General features: G+C 43.5%; 1 protein-coding gene across 24 annotated transcripts in view; it reads right to left on the bottom strand.

Annotated features, from left to right (window-relative positions):
- The window catches only part of RBFOX2 (RNA binding fox-1 homolog 2), a 272,463-nt gene that overhangs the window by 6,161 nt on the left and 246,130 nt on the right, over positions 1-20,172 (bottom strand). For 9 of the 24 annotated variants that reach the window (XM_045083944.1, XM_045083943.1, XM_045083932.1 and 6 more), the window contains 8 exons: positions 18,780-18,840; positions 15,440-15,493; positions 15,228-15,320; positions 13,995-14,139; positions 10,204-10,243; positions 5,055-5,086; positions 1,325-1,413; positions 928-1,000 (listed from right to left, as the gene is read on the bottom strand). In XM_045083944.1, coding sequence (XP_044939879.1) covers positions 928-1,000; positions 1,325-1,413; positions 5,055-5,086; positions 10,204-10,243; positions 13,995-14,139; positions 15,228-15,320; positions 15,440-15,493; positions 18,780-18,840 — 587 coding nt within the window. Of the gene's footprint in view, positions 1-927; positions 1,001-1,324; positions 1,414-1,545; positions 4,884-5,054; positions 5,087-7,205; positions 7,249-10,203; positions 10,244-10,625; positions 13,502-13,994; positions 14,140-15,227; positions 15,321-15,439; positions 15,494-18,779; positions 18,841-20,172 lie in introns of those variants that run through there. The other 15 variants (XM_045083947.1, XM_045083946.1, XM_045083939.1 and 12 more) reach the window with 10 other exon arrangements.

Raw genomic sequence — 20,172 nt, 5'->3', positions numbered from 1 at the left:
AGCACGTATCTCAGGAACTTCCGTCACCAACTTTATTCTGTCCGTCTTTACCTCAATTCCACACCTCCATTCCCTTAGGGCCCGGATACTTCCTCCCACAAATCTTCCTATCAGGGGAAACTGAGTGTGAAAAATGACAGGTTCTCTCATATTCCTCTAAGTCTTAAATTTTACTTCTCACTCTGCCTCCCCGTCACACACCTCTGTGTGCGTTCTCAGGCTGCTGCCCGGCCGAGAATGTTAGGCGTGTTGCTGTGGAACCACAGACTGCGCAGGCTGCAGCCTGGAGGCCTCCAGAAATACAGCCGTGAGGATTCCATTCGACTGGAGGGGACTGGGGGTGGCTGTGGGGAGTTATTTTAGATGAGCTCTATGGACCTTTCCTACCCTTCCAGGAAAAGACCCTATTTTGCCACAAATGTTACTGATAAAAAAATGTAAGGCATTCACTGGGTCATTTCTAGCACTAGCTGCCAGAAGGCTCAGGAATGGCAGGGACAGTCTTTGGTATCAGCATCTGCAACTAATGTCCGTTTTTGGAAAAGCTTGGTGTGAAAGCTGGAAAGTCTCGTACCCCTACATCTTCTCCTAATACCTATCAATGAAACAGCCACAGGCATGCATCTGACCGCAGAGCCAGTAGAAAACGTCAACCTGTTCCTTTCTTTCTCTCCCAAATGATGCCGGGACTCAGGGAAGACTGTCACCACTCCTTCCTCTCTGCCCTTAACCAGGCCAAGCGGCTCACACTACAACACACAGGGAAAGAAGGCGATGTGAACCTTCCAGACAGTCCTCTGTGGCTTCAGGACTTTGGCAACGGAAGAAGGGCTGAATTTATCACCGCTTTAGATCTTTTGGAATCTGCAGGTACATGTTAAAAAAGAGTCAAGCGGTTAAGAAACAAAGGGCACGCGTGATACTCACCACAGCGCCAACTCCATAGCTAGCGGCAGGGGCGAGGGCATGGTAGGGGTCGGCTGTGTACACCCTGCCGTAACTGGAAAGAAGAAACGCCATCAGAGAGATCGAGCACGAGAGGGTTTACTATGCTAGACACTTGCGGGGAACTCGGGGCCTGGAATGTTACTGGGGAACTTTCTCCTTCTCTTCCCAAATGCGCTAACTGGGAGGAATTCTCAAGGACCTCTATAAACCCGGGAAAGGAAGGAGTTGGGGGTGAGGCGGGGTCACGGCCAGAAAAGGGACAAGGAGAACACGCAGGAGCACCGGAGTGGCCTCTGGCCCACGGAAACCCCGCATGGGGGGCCTATGTGGGCAGCCATGCGGGCAGTGGGGACAGGAGGGCGCGGGCGGCACTCACCCATCGCTGTAGGCGGCGGCAGCGGCGGCGGCAGCTGTGGCCGCGGTCGCAGTGGCGGGCTGGGCGTATCTGTAGGCTGCATATCCGCCCTACAGGAGAGAAGAGAACTGACTTTACAGATACCTCTCCCCCCCACCCCGGGGCCAGACGAACACACACCCGCCCACACGCAGACATACGCGCACAGTGACACGGGGACAGACACGAACACAGACACACACGTGGGAGAATGTTTCAAACTGCCTCGGTCTGCATGTCATCATTCCTCTGGCACAGAACGGAGCTCCGCCCGGCACAGGGATGCGCCTTCTGGTCCGGGACGGTAGCAGAAGTAAACTCTCCCCACAGGACCCGGTCTCCGATTTAAGAAACGAAGGCAGGATTCCAGATCCATCTTTCTTCACAGTCTTGGCTGGGGCTTTCAACAGGGCAAATATGTGCAGGGAGCTGGGGGACTCTACCGGGTGGGGAATGTAAATCACAGAACTAGGACATACTAAATCTGCATGTGTTAACTTGAGGCTCTCCCGTGGCTTTACTGCCCAGACTATGGAGATCACAGTAGGTCGTGGAAAGGTCCTCTGCAAGGCTGGGCTCCTCAGGCCTCGCACATTTGCCGAGAGGCTAAGATAACCAGGTACCATGGAGAAGGCAAACCCAGTGTAGATCGGGGCGGGCAAACTTCGATCTGGGAGCCGACGCAGCTCGCCACCTGCTTCTGGACGCAGGTGTGAAGAGACCATCCGGGCTCCAAGCCCAAAATATTCACCACTTGGCCCTTCAGAGACAAAGCCTGCCTGCCAGCTCCGATCTACACTTCAGACTGAGACAAATGACATTACAAACGGCCGAGGAGCCTGCAGTGGGACTCTCCTAGGGGAGGAAGTCCTCCTCCCACGCCCTGGGCATTTAACTGCATTTATTCTCCTCTCCCAGAAGATTCGGAGTCTGACGCGCCCGTCTCATAGCAGGCTCTGGGGCTGTTCTGCCAACGGGCCCAATCTCCTCTCAGTCCTGGAGACCTTCTGTCCCACGTCCTGTTTCTTCCCCTCAGTTTAGGGGAAACAAACACCCCAAAGGTGTCCTCCCATTCAGTATTTCGAAGATAATCACAACAGTGAATGCCACACGAGACAGGCTATTTTTAAAAAGTGGCAAGCCCTATGGCTTCCTCTTCTTTGCCCTTCTAGCATTTATCTATTTCACCTAAACCTAATTCAGGGGTGAATTTTTATTACTGTCTTCCCACTGTCCGATGTAACAGTGTTCAGCCGGTGCACTCAGACTACAGCCTTTCACTCATGCTCTCCAGTGGACATACCGCCTCACGGGGGAACAGGGCCTCCCGCTCTCTAGACAGACGCCGTGTGACACCAGCCCACGGAGAGGCAGACGTGCACTGAGTGGCCCTCACTGAACATCAGGAGTCATGCACGACTCCTCTTTCTTCTTCAAGTGAATCACTCAGAAAAGCAAACGTTTCTTTCTCAATTACATATTTGTCCGCAGATAACCATATAATAAATCAGAAGATTCAAATGAATATAACTGAACACTGACAATAAAACGGTAGCCATCTACCATGGCAGGAAGCACCCTCGGGGCTGTGTGGTCAACACGTTCTCTTTGACATCCAGCCAGGTGTACGGGAACGGGCAGGCCAGGCTATTTTGGGCAAAGCTACACACCCCAGGCTCTGTCATATCCCCTGCTGTATCTGTGTCTGTAACTAGATTGACCTACACATATACACGTTGTACGTGAACTAAAGGGTCTCTTTACCTTATTCCTTGTTTAAACTTCTAAAGAGGATATAAAGCAGGAAAAACATCTGTTAAAGCAACAGGCTAATCTTTATAGTTGAAATTTTGAGCTTTAAATGAACCTTAAAAGGCTCAATTCTTCATTATAACTACAGATGATTCCTTTAAGTTTAGGACTGAAGTTTGCTGGTGTGAAGTTTACAGCTGGGCTGATTTTCGTAAAACCGCCTGTAAACAGGGTAATGTGGCAAGCGCGCGGTATGTGGTTTGTCTCCTTCGTGTTCCTCCAAGCATCAAAACGATCTTTAAAAATTTAAAAAGGCAAGGTAATAAAAGCAGTTAAAGCCCAATTTATGTTTACCTGAGCAAAACATTTTTAAAAACTGAAGTTCTATGCCATAGGGCAGAGTCTACGTTCTCATGAAGGGACTCTGAGGTTCAAAAGTACTGACCTCTCCGAAAGTCTCAGTCAAGTCGGAGATACTGGGGAGTCTATCGAACCATAGCTCTGAAAGGTAGGGCCCTAATTCCGGAAAAAGAGGTTCTGAATGAGGTGACTGAGAGAACCACTTCCCCTCTCCTTCCTTGGCCTGTAAGAAGCCATCAGAACTGCAATGGTTTAGGGGTAATGTTATTGTTAACCAAAACAATTCAAAATGGATCAGACCATGGGAAAGAGGCTTCCTTCCACACCAGGAGGAGACGGGGAGAGGCTATCTGCCACGGTCGCCTTCTGCTATAAGTGAACTCAGACTTTGGAGTTTGAATGTGATGAGGTTCTTTGCTATTTAAATTCAGGAAAATGGAACAGGGATACAAATAATCTTACTGCCAACAAAAGGCCTGAGAAGCATATCAGCATTAGGAAAAACTACACTGATTTTTTTTTTTTTAAAAGCTGGTATTTCAATGACTACGCTCCTAATTACTGTACAGTGGTGCTACAAGGAGGCCCTTTAAAGGAGGGGGGCAGATAAGAGTCTAATACATTAATTTGGTCATTCATCCGTGACTGTCCCCAAATTAGAAAAGTCAAATTGTATAACATGGATTTATTTCTCTCAGATACAGTCTCACCAGAGCATCTCTGCTGCTGCTTTAAACAAAAGATACCAAAAACTGTGAGACAAAGAAAATTCAGATGTATGTATTTCGACTCCAATTTTGGAGTGCATCAAGCTTCCAGGCCGAGAAATGTTTTTTTCCCCCAAATTTTACCTCTGCTAGCAAGTCTGCAATCTTTTATAGAACATGAGAACCAAGTGCAGTTTGAAACACCGAGGTTTTCATTACTGTTTCTTAAGTTTTTCCAAAAGAACAGGGAGGGGAAGGGAGTAGGAGAGACAGGGGTCAGGCGTGGGGGGGGGTATGGCGCCACATTTATTAATCACATTAAAAACTAAGCATGCCAACATCTGGAGCTAAAACAACCAGCAAAATCACCACGTTCAGACTCGTATCGGCTAACTCTATCTATCCCAGCATTCTCTTGGGACAGCGGTTTGCCCTAGGCTCTACCACAAGCTCGGTGAAGTACACAGCCTCAATTACTAGAACGTGCAGCCACAACCACCTGCCATTACGGAAACAGTCAGTCACCACTTGAGTTAACATTCCAGACCCTAACGACTGGCCCTCCCCAGCCCAAAGAAATAGTCAAGGTCGCCCGCCCTCGCCCTGGCCCACACCACAATGTTAATAATTATAACAAGCAGTAACCCATCTGTTATATCAGAGAAGGGAACAGAGACTCCACTGAGAGATTTAGAGTGAGATGTTAACATGTCTTCAGCTGACTGCACAAACAAACAAACAAAAAAAAAAAAAGAGGAGAAATAATTCATTTGGAGATATGAAGTCATGAAATAGCTGATGTGTATTGCTTTTAACCATGCACTGATGCAAAACTGAAGCAACCATTAAGAATAAAAATTAAAAAGGACATATGTATTTACACACAATCAGACCTGTTGGATCTGAAGCAGTTTGCAGACTCTATCTGTGTGTGATTTGAAATAAAACAAAAAACGGGGATTAGCATGGCCACGGCACACCCTAGTGTAGGAGGGCACACACGGACTGCTTTTCGGAACCCTGAGGGCTGGATCCACTTGATCCAGGGCTGGCTGAGCCTGGTCCAAACACACATGTGCCCCTTTACAGGACTGCTTTCTTATTCCTTTTGTGAATGCCTCTGGAGTGTTCCCAAAAGGGGTAGGCCAGATACTTTATCACTCCCCTATGAGCCCTTCCTGACCCCGCGAGCTTGGGTGCCGGCCCTTGGGCACCAGCCATCCATTCTGACCCAGGGTTCTTCAGACATAGTTCCTGGGCTTAAGCAGTCTGTCTTTCCACATATCTGTGACACATCCCTAACTTCCGCTTCCAGCTCTTTCCCGGGAAAGCGTGGTTACCTTTAAGATCCTTATGTTGTTCAAGTCTCAGCTCTCCAGGATCCATAAACACCTGCTAGGGATTCTCTCCTCTACTCTGAACTGGTTTTATGATTTAATTAACTTCATAGTGTTGCCACACTGACCACAGGACTTTTCTAAAACAGTTCTGTTTTAACCAGAAGAAAACGTTAGAGCTCTACTTATCTACCTCTCCCATACTTGACCTTCATCTGCATTGTCCATTAGCATGATCTCACAGGGGCAGACATTCCCCTTGTCTTGAGTTCAACCTAGCCATTAATTTGATTATATTTTTGTTTCAGATTTACATTAAAACAGGACTTTAGTGAGCATGTGATGTCAAGACACCTTCTTTCTACCTGGAAGACGGTGACATTATGTGACACTGAGAAGAGTATTTCAAGACCAGCAGACAACATGAAAGCTTGTTCTCTGCATGTGGTGTACAGATTTATAGAATGAGGGGCCTGGGGGTGGGTGGGCGCAGAGAAAGGCAGGTGTGGTGCTTAGAGTCACTACGGGGGGCAGAGATCTAGCCCAAGGAGCTCGGGTTGAGTTGTGTCTCTGGGCATCACTTTCTCTGTCCCTGCCTGACGCTGACCCCTTCCTCCTCTCGCCTCCTCCCTACTCCAGCTGAGGGCTACTGCTGTAGACGGACCCTGCAGAAGGGGCTCTTAGAACACTGTTCTTCTGTGGCGATACGGCACCCAGATTAAATGTGAGTTAACACAGATGTGAATACCAACACCTGTAATAATGAGAATATTGTTACTGTTTTTGACAGTGACCTATCTACTTTGAAAAGTAGATATGAGAAGGTCTTAAAGAGAAGTATTGAAATTTTATTTTATTATCATTTTAAATTGGGGTGAAGGGAAGAATGGTCATGATCAACTTCTTATCTTCCACTTATGACTTCCATGGTAGAGGAGAGATGATCTTTCATGAATCAAACCTCTCAAATACCCTACTATCTCACATCTCCCCAAATTAGTTCATCTCCCAAATCTCGCTGGGTAGGCACAAAAAGGCACTGGCCAAACTGGGACAGGCTGTCTGCGTCTCTCCTTCCCTAGCCATCCAGCTGTCGGCACACCTAACAGTGCACTATTATCCAAATGAACCCACTGACCTTGCTCTAAGGAGAAAGGCAAAGAGGGCCAGGGGAATCCAAGTTCCAAGTTTTAGAGTCCCAGTGGGTCTAGAATTTTAGGCAACTTCAAACTTAGGGAATGGCACGGTCCAATCACTACTGTGGTCTCAGTGTGGGGCCCAGCTGGGGGATTCAGGACTCCTGCCCTGCATAGACTCGACTTCTCCCTTTCCTTTCTTTCACGGTGGCGGGAAGATGCCCCCACCTGCTAAGATCTGCAAGTAGAAAAGCCCAGTTTGAACACGGTGGATAAATGCGATTGACAAACTGAAAGAGGCGGCAGTGATGGGACAGTGCACAGCACCCGCCTGGCGCGGGCAGCGGCCATGGGACGGCAGCACTTAATTTCGGGGGAGGCGCCGTTCCACACAGATCTTGACCGTGCGCGGCTGGGGTGGCAGGGCCTAGATCACACGCTCACAAGTCTCGGTTGTCCAAAAAAGCCTCTGTTCCCATCTCTAACGTGGAGCTGGAATGGTTAGTATAGTTCAATCTGTTCACTGCAATCCACAATCTGATTGATCGGCAGGTCACACTGGCGCTCCTACCTGAGGTATTTTAGCGCTAATGATTGGTTCCTGTAAGACTATTCTATAACAGAACACAGGAAGAGCAGTTCAAAAAACACAGCTGTGGAAGGAAAACAATCATACAAAAAGCCCGCTAAGGGGCCCACCAGCCTTTTCTTTCCTTTGGATGCAAGCATGCTTTTCACAGGGTAAAAATTAGGAGCAGGTTGTTATCCCTCTCAAAAGTGAATTAGGGTGGACCCTGCCTTGCTGACTGGTCAAGAAAAAAGAGGGGCGGGGAGGACTCACGATCTCTCTGCTACAGTCAAGCCTCCTCTCTGGGGTCTCTTTACAAACTGTGGCACAACTGCCAGATCAGTCCTCCGGAGAGGAAAGTGCCACGGGAGAAACAGAAGGAAGCAAATGGCCAGCAGGGGTTACGGACTAACAACAGAACAGGGAAAGAGAGTTAAAAAAATAAAAATAAAAAAAACAACCAAAAAAACCCCAAAAAACCAACAACTCCACAATTAACAGCCTAAATTAGTATAATGTAAGACAAAACGGGCAGCTTCAACTCTTTTCCCCCATGATGTTCCTTCAAGCTCTGGGTCGGTGCACTCCGGGGAGAGAAAAAACCCTTCACTCGTCCTATCGCTCATCTGTTATTTCTGAGGAAACAAGGACTCCGTGTATATGGACAGATCTCCACGGGTGGGAAAATGTACAGAGAGAAGCAGAACAGACTCAAGGAAAGTGTGTGTGTGTGTGTGTGTGTGTCTGTGTGTGTGTGTGTGTCTGTGTGTGTGTGTGTGTGTAAGAAGCATCCCTCACTCCCTCACAGCTGAGGTGGGAATACCAAGCTCCCCGAGCCACGGATCGGACCGCGGCACTGGGGACCAACTTTTCCCTCCAAGTGACTGCTTTAAGATAGGAACTAAGAAATGACGATAACATTATGATTAATTCTTTTTGTTAAGAAAGCACCACTGGTCAAACTAGCATTTCAGCAAGGTCACTAAATTATCTCTGTTTATCTTCATAAGGTGATCTGGTCAGATTTTAAAAAAAATTTTTTTCAAGAGTATCTTCTCAGTAAGCACAGAAAAATCATCTCTCTCTTAATAAATCATATACTGTGAACTAAGGAAATGAGAGAACTATAAGCAAATATTTGGTTGGTTCACTTAAGGTGGAAGTAGGCAAATCTTAATAAGGTAGCAGTAAGCCATACTTTTAAAAAAAATCCCCAAACGAAGAAAACATTAGAGAGAGAGAGAGAGAAAATTAAATAAATTAAAATAAACGCCTTTGACTTAAGAAATAATTCCAGTGGAAAAGCATGCTCTAATAGATCAGATTTTAGGAAAACAATTTAAATAACATAGAGATGAGTTTTATGAGAATATGGATATTAATGTATATGGGAGAATGTACATGCTAAGATCATATGCAAATACATATATCTAGAAGTGTCCTTTGGTATAAAAGGAGGAGTACTTCCCCAACCTTCAAGTTTCACTGTGAGCCCAGGAAAAAAAAAAAAAAGGTATCTTTCATTACTTCTTGAAAATCATCTGAGGAAAGATGTGGATTTTAATTAAAGCACTGAGAGAGGTAATGAAATATGGATTGAGTTTTGTGCTTGGCTATAAAATAATTGATTTAATCTGGGAAAGTCACAATCTCTAAGAAATGTGTATAACGAAGAGAGAGGGTTGCACCAATTCATGGCTAAGACTCCTTTAAGCATTTGTTAAACTAAGGCAAACTTGGAAGGTCTGCTCCAAAGAGGACAGGTGTGTCCAATCACCTACAGTAATCCAGAGGACTGCTTAATCCTATCTGTACTTCCTGCAACACATAGAACCTCTAAGTATATTCTGAAAGTGCATTAAAGTTTTCTGATTGCATAGAATCTCTGGCAGAAATCTGTGGGAACAGCTCACTGTGGAGGTATATGCCCTTACTGATTTGGGGAGCTGAGGGCGGAGAAAGCATTTCTGGACAATTCTAACCCACGCCCAAGGAATAATTTCATGCTGACAAGTTTTTCTTAAGAAAGTGTCATTACTTGGTGGTTAGACTAAGCCTGCATTCAGAAACAGATCATCTGGAGAGGTCTTAATAAAAGATTTCAAAGCTCGCAAACTTTTGGATTCTTTGTCAGTCAGGTCACTTTGTTCACATTTGAAATAATTTGTGACAAACCAATCAGGATATAACAAGACAGTTTCAGGAATGGGTAATAATGGTGTTAACATGGCTGGCAGAAACAACAGATCCTACGTGATAGTCAAATGTTCGTAAGAAGAGTCTAGGTTGCTAATTACGCCACTCATTTCCCTCTGGATGGCTCTTAAGAAAACAGACCCGCCAGTTGTGGACCTTTTGGATAAAGCAAGGCTGGAAGCACTGAGTGTCTGGTTTCCTGCCCTCATCCCCGTTCTTCGCTGGCATTAGCTCCTTCCACCCCTTTCACAGGGTAACACTCTCTCTACGTATATAAAACAGGAGAACACGTAGTTCAGAAACCTTACTACCATCTACGTAAATCAAAGTTCCAATGATCTAAAGAGGGTTATGGAATGAGAAGAAAAGCAGAAAAGAGAGAGTTGGTTTAAGCTACTATAACTATCCTGTTATTTATGTATGCACATGACACGACAGTAATAAAAGACTTTAAACCTGCTGATCATCTCGCAAATAAATCACTGAGACACAGAACATCTGTGGGTATGGGGAAGGGAAAAGAATATGTCCAGTAGACTGACTCTAGCAATGATCAGGAAACCCAAAGGCTCAGTTTTTGCACCCAGGGGCAAGCGCAGTGGCAGAGAAGCATGCTTGCATTCTTAAATATATAAATATATATATATATATATCCACAAGGAAAAAGAAAATAAAAATTAAACAAATTATATGTAAAAAAACAAACAAACAAAAAAAACCAAACCGAACCAAATCAAAGAAACAGAAAAAAAAAGGCTGGCTTGTCAGGGAATGGGGCCGAGAAGGCCCCGGTGTGTGTACTTACATAGAGGTCAGCACCGTAAAATCCGTCCTGGTAAACCACACTGCAGAAAATCCACACAAAAACAAAAACAAAAAACAAAAGAACAGAAACACATTCCGGTTATTGAGGACGGCGGCATGCACATGCGCTCTACACAGGCAGGTGATGTATGAATACGGAACCGGGGCTGGGGGCCCAGCGCATCGGTGAGAGGGCCGTGCAGGTGCGGGGGCACGTTATACAGCTCCAGGACGTGCGTGCGAGGAGGAGAGGAGCGCACAACTGGAAGGGACACCTGGCTACTCGATCGTTGCAGGAAGATTTACAACCATAAAAGGCATTCCCAGAGGGCCTAAGAGAACTACTGGAAATCCGCTGGATGAGAAACAGCAAGTTTTCATACCCGGAGTTTTTGTTTTGTTCTGTTTTTTTTTTTTTCCCCCCAAAAAGCTTGCCCTAGGAGGAAATTTTTCCCGAGTTTCAAAATGATTGCATGTGTATGGGGTGGGGAGAGGCCCGGAGAGAAGGATTTAACGTGAAAAAAACGAACCCAAAGAATTCCATCAGGGCAGGATCTGTATGCAGAGTATGTTTCAAAATTACATTTAGTAATTTGTTTTCAGTTTCCTAGAAGTATGTACATTTTTTTTTCTGATATCCATACATCACCTGCTTTTTTTACCCTGCACATTAGACATGCGATAAGATTTGGCTGATCACACAAGCATGCAAAGTATTATTATTCAGCATTTTAAGAACCAATGCAACACCTCAGAAAAACAAGTCAATCAATTCTGACCAAAGTAAACAGAGAAATGTAATTAAAAAAAAACACAACCAAAAATACCCACAATGCATTGCTTTCACAAGCAGAGATAATGAGCTAAAGGTTAAGGTGATTGGTCCAAGGTCCAAGAATTGAAAGGTGCAGTGGGGATCCCAGATAGTAACAATATAATCCAGAGCGGGAAGGAGAGGAACTGGAAGATTTTAAGGGTTCTTTTTTGACCATAAGCATATTCACGGAACTCTGAAAAATAGAACTGATAACTGAGGTTCTGGGCATGACCAAGGATCATCCTGTTTTATTTAAAAGGATAACACTGAGAAAGTAGCTGATTAGGAATAGAAGGGTTTATTTGCCTGTTTAGAAAAATGAATCTGTATCAAACAAAATACATGAATTTTTGTTTGCTTGATTTTTAAAATCCTGGACAACACTAAACTATCATAATCACAGGTTTCAAGCCTTTTTAGGTATTCTTCTGCATATAGACTTTCCCCAAAACATTATTTTGGGATCAAAAGACATGGAACAGCAGTAGAGATAAAAGGTGAGACTTTCTTCTTCACATTTGTTAAATCAAGATTTGGATATTTTAAATGAGAAGATCTGTTTATTGTTTATTCAACTAAGAAAGCTGGATAATTTTCACCACTATCCTCTCTGTTGTAATAAGTAAACTACAGTGAAGTCTTTAAATCACATATTTAACTTGAATATGAAACAATTTATTTTTTGCAGGTAGCTGGAAAGCTTCCGGATTCTATTTACAATGATATTTTGTTGGGTTTACAGGATAGTATGGCCACACTTTGCAACGGCCCCAATATACTGTGCCTTTGTATCGCATGCACAACAGGCGGGCTGAACTCGTCTGTGATGCTCATTTAGCTACTACGGTCTGTTCTTTTTCATAGTTTCCAATTGCTGTTAAAGCCTGATATTAGAAAGTGATCTGCCTCTCCACTACATCTGAGTCAAAAAGACACTTGTTCTGACAGAGTGGAAAGCACTGAAGCCAAGTGGTAATTAATTAACCTTCAACTATTTCAGTAGGGCACACAGGCAAAGATTACAAACATCTCTTCTACAAAGAAGAGTGGTGGCATTAAAAACATGAATGAAGTTTACCCTAAGTTGCATCACTCACTGGGAATATTCACCTAAATTCTAGAAGAATTCTAATATTCCCTGAATCAAATGCCACAAGGAGGCTAGAACATAATGATTAATGATGAAATTAGTTTACTAAGCTGAAAAGCAATTTTAGGCCATTCCCCATATAATACTGGACTTATTCCTTGCCATCTTCCATGTAAATCGGTGGTTTAGTTAATAAAAAAGAAAACATGGGAAATCAGTGTTCAATGTAATGCACAGAGATTGGTATGATTAGACATAAAGATAAAATATCTTTAAGCGAACACAATCCTGACACAGACTTGGCAAAGAATGGGTTCTCAAGTTTGGCCAGTATGTTGAAATGAGGTACATCGAATAGGAACGAATCCAACGGTTTTTATAAAGTAACTCAGGGAGATTACAAAATAAAGAAGTCCCATGTTTCTGGTGAGTGGGAGGTATCGCTTTGCAAGCATGACAGTCAACGATCTTGGACTGAAATGGCGCCTCATGAGCAATTTTCCTGGTGTGCAGAACTTCCGAAAGGTTTGTTTTTATATTTTACTATGAGTATTTCTTGATGAAATCATACTGTATCTTTATTCACTTCTTTAAAGAGATGTCAGAGGTTGAAGGTCAGAGGTCAAGTTGAGAGCAGAAAGAATAAAATTAAAAGCAAGTCATGGCAGAGGATGGAGATGATGGAATGCATGGGAGTTAAACATCTATAAACTGCAAACAAAAGTTTATTTCTAAAGCAGTTCCCTTCCAGCAGCTTCTGGAGCCTGTCCATTTCAACATGCATACTTGTCTAATAAAACTGCTCTAATTCTGTGCCACAGAGGACCCTTAATGGTGTGTCCATTTGGTCTATGAATGAATGCTACATTAGTATACCTCAAAGCCAATTTTGCTGTCAGAAAAGGACCTACGAAGGAGGCTCTTCCCCTTTGAGTTTTAACTAAGTAGCAACGAAGAGGCTCCTCCGCCCCTGCTTTTACTCCTCAGGAAGAATATGGGAGAAAACCTGTCATAGGCAGAGAAAAGATGAAGAGCGCAAATGTCACCTCTTTGAGGAAAGGAAAGTCCTTGGTACAACTAACTTGTTGAAGACCACTCTTTATAAAAATAGACATTTTAGGCTGACACTGAGAAACAACTAAAACCAAAACCTGCCATCTTCGCTCCTTCTCCCCCATTCGACAGCCAAGGATTGATTTGTTGCTATGGAATCAGTCCACTGCATGAGACAGCCTCCACACCAAATTCAAAGGGTGAAGGACGCTCAGCTCCATTAGTTGTTTTACCATCATTCAGAAGCCAACTGTGGTTTAGTTCTTCCTACTTCTCCCTTTCTCCCTGGATTCAATTGGACTTGGTTCATCTTTGAATTAACCTCTTTTAATCCGTTTCCTACAAAGAAAGCAAATCCATTGTGGGTAGCTAGCTCTGCTGCTCACCGCCCAGGCAGTGAAACCAAAAGGGAGGGCGATGTGGTAGCCTCAGCCCCGACACAGGGTGGTGGTAAGGGGGTGAGCACAGCAGAGGCAGTCTCGTACTATGGTCTTGAGCTCCTAGTTTGGTTCTCTGCAGTAGTGTTAATCCGCATTCGTGCGATGCTGAGTGAACTCCATGCCAACACACTGCTAGTAAACACAAGACAGTTCTGGCTGCTGTCTTAAGCCACTACCACGAGGGCTTAAGGTGGCCAAAATGAAGATTTATATAACGAATTGGTATTACGTTACATTCTGATGATGGTATGTTTTGGTTCTTGCCATCTAATCCATTAATGTACAAATATTCATAGAATGTCTACGATGTGGCACGGCGACATCCCAGAAGTTGTGAGAGGGCCATGGTATTCTTTCCTGTCCAGCTGCTTATTTTGGAATCTCATGCTTACCCTGGATAGGCGGGAATGGCTGTTGGAGGTACCGCTCGGACCGCACCGTATACCGTCCGCCCTCTGCCCCTCAGATGGGCTCCTCTGAAAGCGGCCGCCGTGGTGGCTGCAGTCGGGTAAGGGAAGCCAGGAACTAAAGGGAGACCCAAAATATGACAGGAATGTCAACTTGCATTCAGTCGCAGGGGGTACAATCCCAACTTGCTTTGAACCACCTCCAGGAAAGGTTGAAAGATATATGCCCCATCTTTCCGGGGAAAGAAACGGAGAGAGCCAGTACGCAAAGCCAATGAGGCGCGCCCCGCTCGTCACCCGTCTTGAGTGAGTCCACTCTGCGCCTTCTCAGTTCTGGCGTTTACACGCCCGCTGGTGAGAAACAGGCCCAGCAGCTCTAAGAACTACGACCGTCCTAAGGGATGAGACTTTTCACTTCTGTGGGCCGTTTACATGGATTGACATGAACTCTCTAACTGGCCAATTATTAATCTTGTCTTCACATGTTATTATGCGCATTATAGTAATTATTCTTTGTAAGAATAGTCTTTTGTGTTTGTACATGGTGCCAACCTCCGAGGCACACAATAATCTTTAGACATTTCATTAGTCCATTTTGTTCTTTTATCTAAAATGTTTTAACCCAGAAATGTAAGGGGAGAGGGAACCGACTTCTCCCCTGTAATCCTGTGGCCCTCAGGGAGGTAGGCAGTTTCTAAAGGTCTATTTTAAATGTCTTATCCTTTGGAAAGCACACAGAAACGTTTATTCCACGTTCGCTGAACTTGTTTTAATTATATCTTTCACTGGAGCAAAATGGCTCAGGTCAGAATGATTTCAGCGGTATCCACAGAGCGGAGAAGAACCATGAATTCTGGAGGTGCTTCTAAATGATACTCTACGAGAGGGCCCCTAGCAGACTTGCACAGAACGTCATATATCCCACTAACACCTATTGCTTTGGTTTTCTTTAAAATCAATTGCAGATTAAAATGTTCTACACATGTCCTCACCCGCCCCGACCTCTCCCAAGTATTTCTACTTCATGGCAATCTTAGTATCTCAGATTCTAACACAGGTTAAGCGGGACGGGACACTGTGGCAGCATTTAACTCTCTCTCGAGAAGGTCTCCTCCTCTTCAGTTACAGTTTATACTTGAGGAGGAAAAAAAGACGAGCACACATCACTGTTTCCTCCCAACAGTCAAGATCCATGCCAGGCCAACATAGGCTACTTACTGATTAAAGGAATGTAAGTGTTAATACCCCCTCTTCCCGACAGGGGCACTGCTGCATCATTGCCTAGGGACACGTCTGCTTGAAAGCTGGATGCTGATTGCATTTAAGAAAAATTAAAAAATGCAAAAAGATTACAAAGGGATAGTAGACTGAAAAACAACAGACGTTGTTATAGGTAACTAGCATAACCAGAAAAATCAAAGAGCTTCTACCTGCATATAACTCAGGGCCATATACAGCTCCAACGACGGGGCTTAATTTCCAACCTGGAGTGGAAGAGAGAAGAGTGAGCACTGAAGACTGCGCGAGGAGCACAGGGCAGAGGGTGAGCAGGGCACTGCGAGCTGGCTCCAGAGAGCCTGGCGCACAGCCCGGCTTAGCTCTGCATCACTACCTTCTTTGCAGATGCCGGCTGGGGGGTTCTAGGGAGTGGGAGGACATTTCCACAGCTGAGCATCTTTAAGCAGGACTAGCACAGTGAAGGGATAATGAGGAGCTGGGGGTGGGGGCAAGGACAGGTGCAAACTGGAGGGAGAGAAAAACTGGGAGGGACGAAGGGAGATGGGGAGGGAATGAGAGAAGGCCAAAAAAATACAAGAAATAGAAATGAGTCCTGGGCTCTGGTACAGTCTCTCTCACAGAACTGCTTAGAATGTATTCCTTCTTTTTAGAAAGAGGAGAAAGACAGACTATGTCATTCTACACCACACCGTGATGCCTTTTTTTTATATACCATCTTCACACTGTTGTTGGCTACTCTAGCTGTTATAAAAGTATCCTCTGAGCTCAAGTTTGAGCTGATCTTTGACTCCGTGTTCAGTAATACCACGCTGATGGGAATCTGGGTAAGCCAAAATCCCCTTCTTTGGGATTTACCACTGGAACCTCAGGCAAGTGAGTAAGAAGAGACACACAGGAGTAAAATGCAAGGTATGTCCCCAACTTCATGCATGTCATGGATTTTATTTGGTAATATACATACTTAAGTTAATCAGCCATTTTAGCTAAAGTAGTACCCTTTATTTTATATAAAAAGGAAAAATGTACTACCGTCCAGTTAAGGAGAATTCCAGATGAAAACATTAATCAATAGATATTCATAGAATTTTACACATAAATAAGCAAACATGCTCCATTATTTTTCTGAAAGACTGGAGACAATATTCAAGAAAAAAAGGCATTCATTCTGAACCAATCCAATCCCCATTCATTACTTTAGGTGCTCAAAGATGATGAGCACATTATTTCACATAAAAATTGAGCAAATACCTCGGTTCAAATCCTACTGGAGTTGTAAGAACTCAATGTTCTGCAATGCCTGACAAATCATGTTATTTCAGCCAACATAAATTAAACTGCTGGCTGAGAATTCACCAGAAGGCACCTTGAATACTCTTCTCAGAAGCTTTAGCCATAAGCAGCTGTAGGTCTATAAAGTTTGGCTCTGTTAGGCTTGAATATTAATTTAGACTAATATTTAAAAATGACTTTTTTCCTTCCTGCCAATGCCACTATTACTTAAGCATTCCCTTAAGTATAAATACACATTTTAATATTGGTATATAATGGTATGCGGCCAATAATACTTCGAATATGTTTAGTTTGGTACAATTTACAATATATTTTGACCTTTACAAAACCCAAAGAGAGAGTTAAGAAAGTTGTTGTCCCAGCAGGACAACAAGTAAATACTACACTTCTCCAGGTTTAATTTCCTAAATAATAAGCTAAGAGGGCTGGGTTTTGAAGACTTCCATAGAGTCTTCAGGTGCTAAAATTCTGTGACTGCCTATTAATGGAGACAAAAACAGTATCAGGTTAAAAAAGAATGGCCCAACGACATACAGCAAAACGAAGAGTCAAATCTAGAAGTAGAATTTCTCTCTTCTGAATTCCAGTCAGTGACTCTTTCTAGGACAGTGTTCTCCCTGGATCTAAAGGAAATTTGACTTATTTTGCTTCTCCTTCCTATTTTTTTTTACAGTGGGTTATCAAAATAACCCACTGGAAAGGCAGCAGTAATAATCTACTACAAGGCAGAAACTTGTGTTTTTGTTTTTGTTTTAAGATTTTATTTATTTGTCAGAGAGAGAGATGGAGAGCACAAGCAGGGGGAGTGACTGACAGAGGGAGAAGCAGGCTCCCCACTGAGCAAGTAGCCCAATGTGGGACTCAATTCCAGGACCCTGGGTAGGTGACCCAAGCCAGGCAGATGCTCAACGAACTGAGCCACCCAGGCATCCCAGAAACTTGTGATAGCAGTGTTAAAAAAAAAAAAAAACCAAAACAACAACAACAAAAAAACCAAAACAGAACACCAAATAAACAAACAAAAAACAAGAGATAAAGGGGAGGTGATGGTATCACATTATATACCATTGATAAAATGGGTAGGGAAAATGTAAATACACTGATTTGGACCATCCGTTTGAAAAGCTGGGCTACATGTATCTACTGAAGACATACAAGAATATACTAAGATACTTGTATTTGACTTAAGACATTAAAGCACATACTATCGTATTCTAGCAGTAGAGTCAAACTTTTAAAAAGCAGCAGCAAACACCCCATTTGATTCTGGATAAAATTCCATGCAGGACGCTAAAATATACGACAGAGAAGGAGTTGCTACAAACCTCAAGACCCAACCCATGGGTTTCCTCTCCACTCCTCCCCAAGAGCCCCTGGAGCACCGCTGGCAAAACCAGTAGGCACTGCAGATCCAAATTCAGTTCTGTCCCAGGTAGATAACATGCGTCCAGATTAAGTGGACACATTTGCTTTTGTCAGGCAAAATATTCACAGGGTTCCCTTCTTATTGAGACACATGTATGAAACGCCCTCTATAGCATGCAGTCCCGGGACAGAAGATGGAAAACACATGCAAATGCGAACCATGGCTGTTATCTCTAGAGCATACCTTTAGAGGGAGAGCAAGGGATCAAGAATTATTCCACTCCTGCGCAGGAGTGGGTAGGGATCAGCAGTAAAAGTGAGCACTGGTGGGCACGTATTACAGACAAGCCTATCCTACCACAAGGAATGATAGCAGCTAAAAATGAGAGTGCCTTGGTGGGACCCCACTGCGTTAACAGGTCACCCCAAATGACGTGTTTACGCTTTGTGTATGAACTTCACCGCGACCATTATAGCTTAGTAACTGAAAAACTAAGCTTAATTCCAAGCTTTAACTTTAAAAATGCTTTAACTTTAAAAATAGGATACTAGGGCGCCTGCGTGGCTCAGTGGGTTAAGTCTCTGCCTTTGGCTCAGGTCATGATCTCAGGGTCCTGGGATCGAGCCCCACTTCATGCTTTCTGCTCAGCAGGGAGCCTACTTCCTCCTCACTCTGCCTGCCTCTGCTTACTTGTGATCTCTGTCAAATAAATAAATAAAACCTTAAAAAAAAATAGGATACTCTTTTAGTAAAGTACTTTACTGTAAATTAAACTTCCATAAGACTGAAATCAAGAGATTCTTTGATTACCAGAAGTTCACTTATTAATACAAGAATAAGTGACATCCTTCTGAAGATGACTTGTAATCTCTTACCATTTGCATATGGTGTGACCATCTTCTTATTGGTCATTACACGTGCTGTAGCATTATTCACCTAAAAATATAAAGGAAAAAGAAGGGGCAGGGAGAAAGTAGACCACATTAGGGAACATGGAGTTGCTCATCCAGTAACACAGCACTCAATTTAATAAAATGTAAATTTCAGAGAACATTGATTTAAATAATATAGCAATATAAAATATTAATATATAGTATTTTAATTAAAGTGTTTATAAAATGAGGCTAACAAGAGTAAAATGCAGTTTCTTGGTCTCCAAATGGAAAACTTGGGCTAGTTTACCACCAAGTGCTCAAAAGGAAAGATCTATTTGCAAGTTCTTTGGCGATCTCGTAAACAGAAAGTCTCTGCATTATGGGAAATACGGGAAAAAGTCAATAGGAAAAAACTCTGTGCATGAACTTTGAAGTTCATTAATAAAACAGAGGCTTGCCGTACGGGTCAGGGAACAGATTTACAGGAAGAAAATAAATCTATGGATTTCACCTGTTCTAATGTTCAGCATTTTTGAGGACTGTGTAAGATTCTACTGTTTGAGGAGGGAAAAAAAAAATCAGAACTTAGAATTCCATGTTGACCATCTTCAGGACCATGGTGAATTTTTTAGACTATGTGGTCTATCCAATTTAAGAATAATGTTTTCCGAAGGCCTTTACATGAGGCACTTAACTGAAAAAATAAAGCTCCGGTTTCTTTTGTTGTATGGTTCTTTTCACTCTCGTTACAGAAGTGCAGAATTCAGAGCATTCTCGGTGCTAGGTTAAGTAGGTGTTACAAAGATGGGGCCGAAGGCAAGATGAACGGAGCCTGAAGCCAGGAGACGGCAGCCCAGGGTGAAAACCAGCCAAAAGCTCTTGCAAGGAGGGTGCAGCATCACCACAGAACCTGGCTGTCTGCCGTGTGGTCAAGTCAGAGAACAGGCCAGCGTTCAGAAAAAGAATTCTAAAACATACCAAATATAAATGTCTTATTTTGCCTCTGGGGGTTTACATTAAAGTTATAATTTGTATGGTGATAAATTTGTATTATGGAAAGACCAATTTTTGGTAGAACCAGAACCCAAAAATGTCTTAACAGGTCCTTCAGGATTGGCAAGAGTGGGAATCTTCCTTTGTGAGGAAAAGAAACTCCATTTACTCTAGTTTGACCCACCAAATAATAGAAACATTTCACATTTAAAAAGAAAGAATGGGGTACAACAATGAGGACTGAGAGCATGCGGTTAGAACACACACACACAAATAAAAGAAAGAAAAAAACAATCAGTTTTGGAAAGAAGGGAGAGAGTGAAGAGCGAGGTTGTCGCAGACAAGGATTAGAATGGGGTCAGGGCTTACACTAGCCGCTAGAGCAGAGTGCACCCAAGCG

Source organism: Mustela putorius, unplaced genomic scaffold (assembly GCF_011764305.1).
Source record: "Mustela putorius furo isolate JIRA1106 unplaced genomic scaffold, ASM1176430v1.1 tig00000738_pilon_pilon_pilon, whole genome shotgun sequence".
NCBI lineage: Eukaryota > Metazoa > Chordata > Mammalia > Carnivora > Mustelidae > Mustela > Mustela putorius.
The sequence above is the reverse complement of the archived record's forward strand: the minus strand, read 5'-3'. Positions and strand labels throughout refer to the sequence as shown.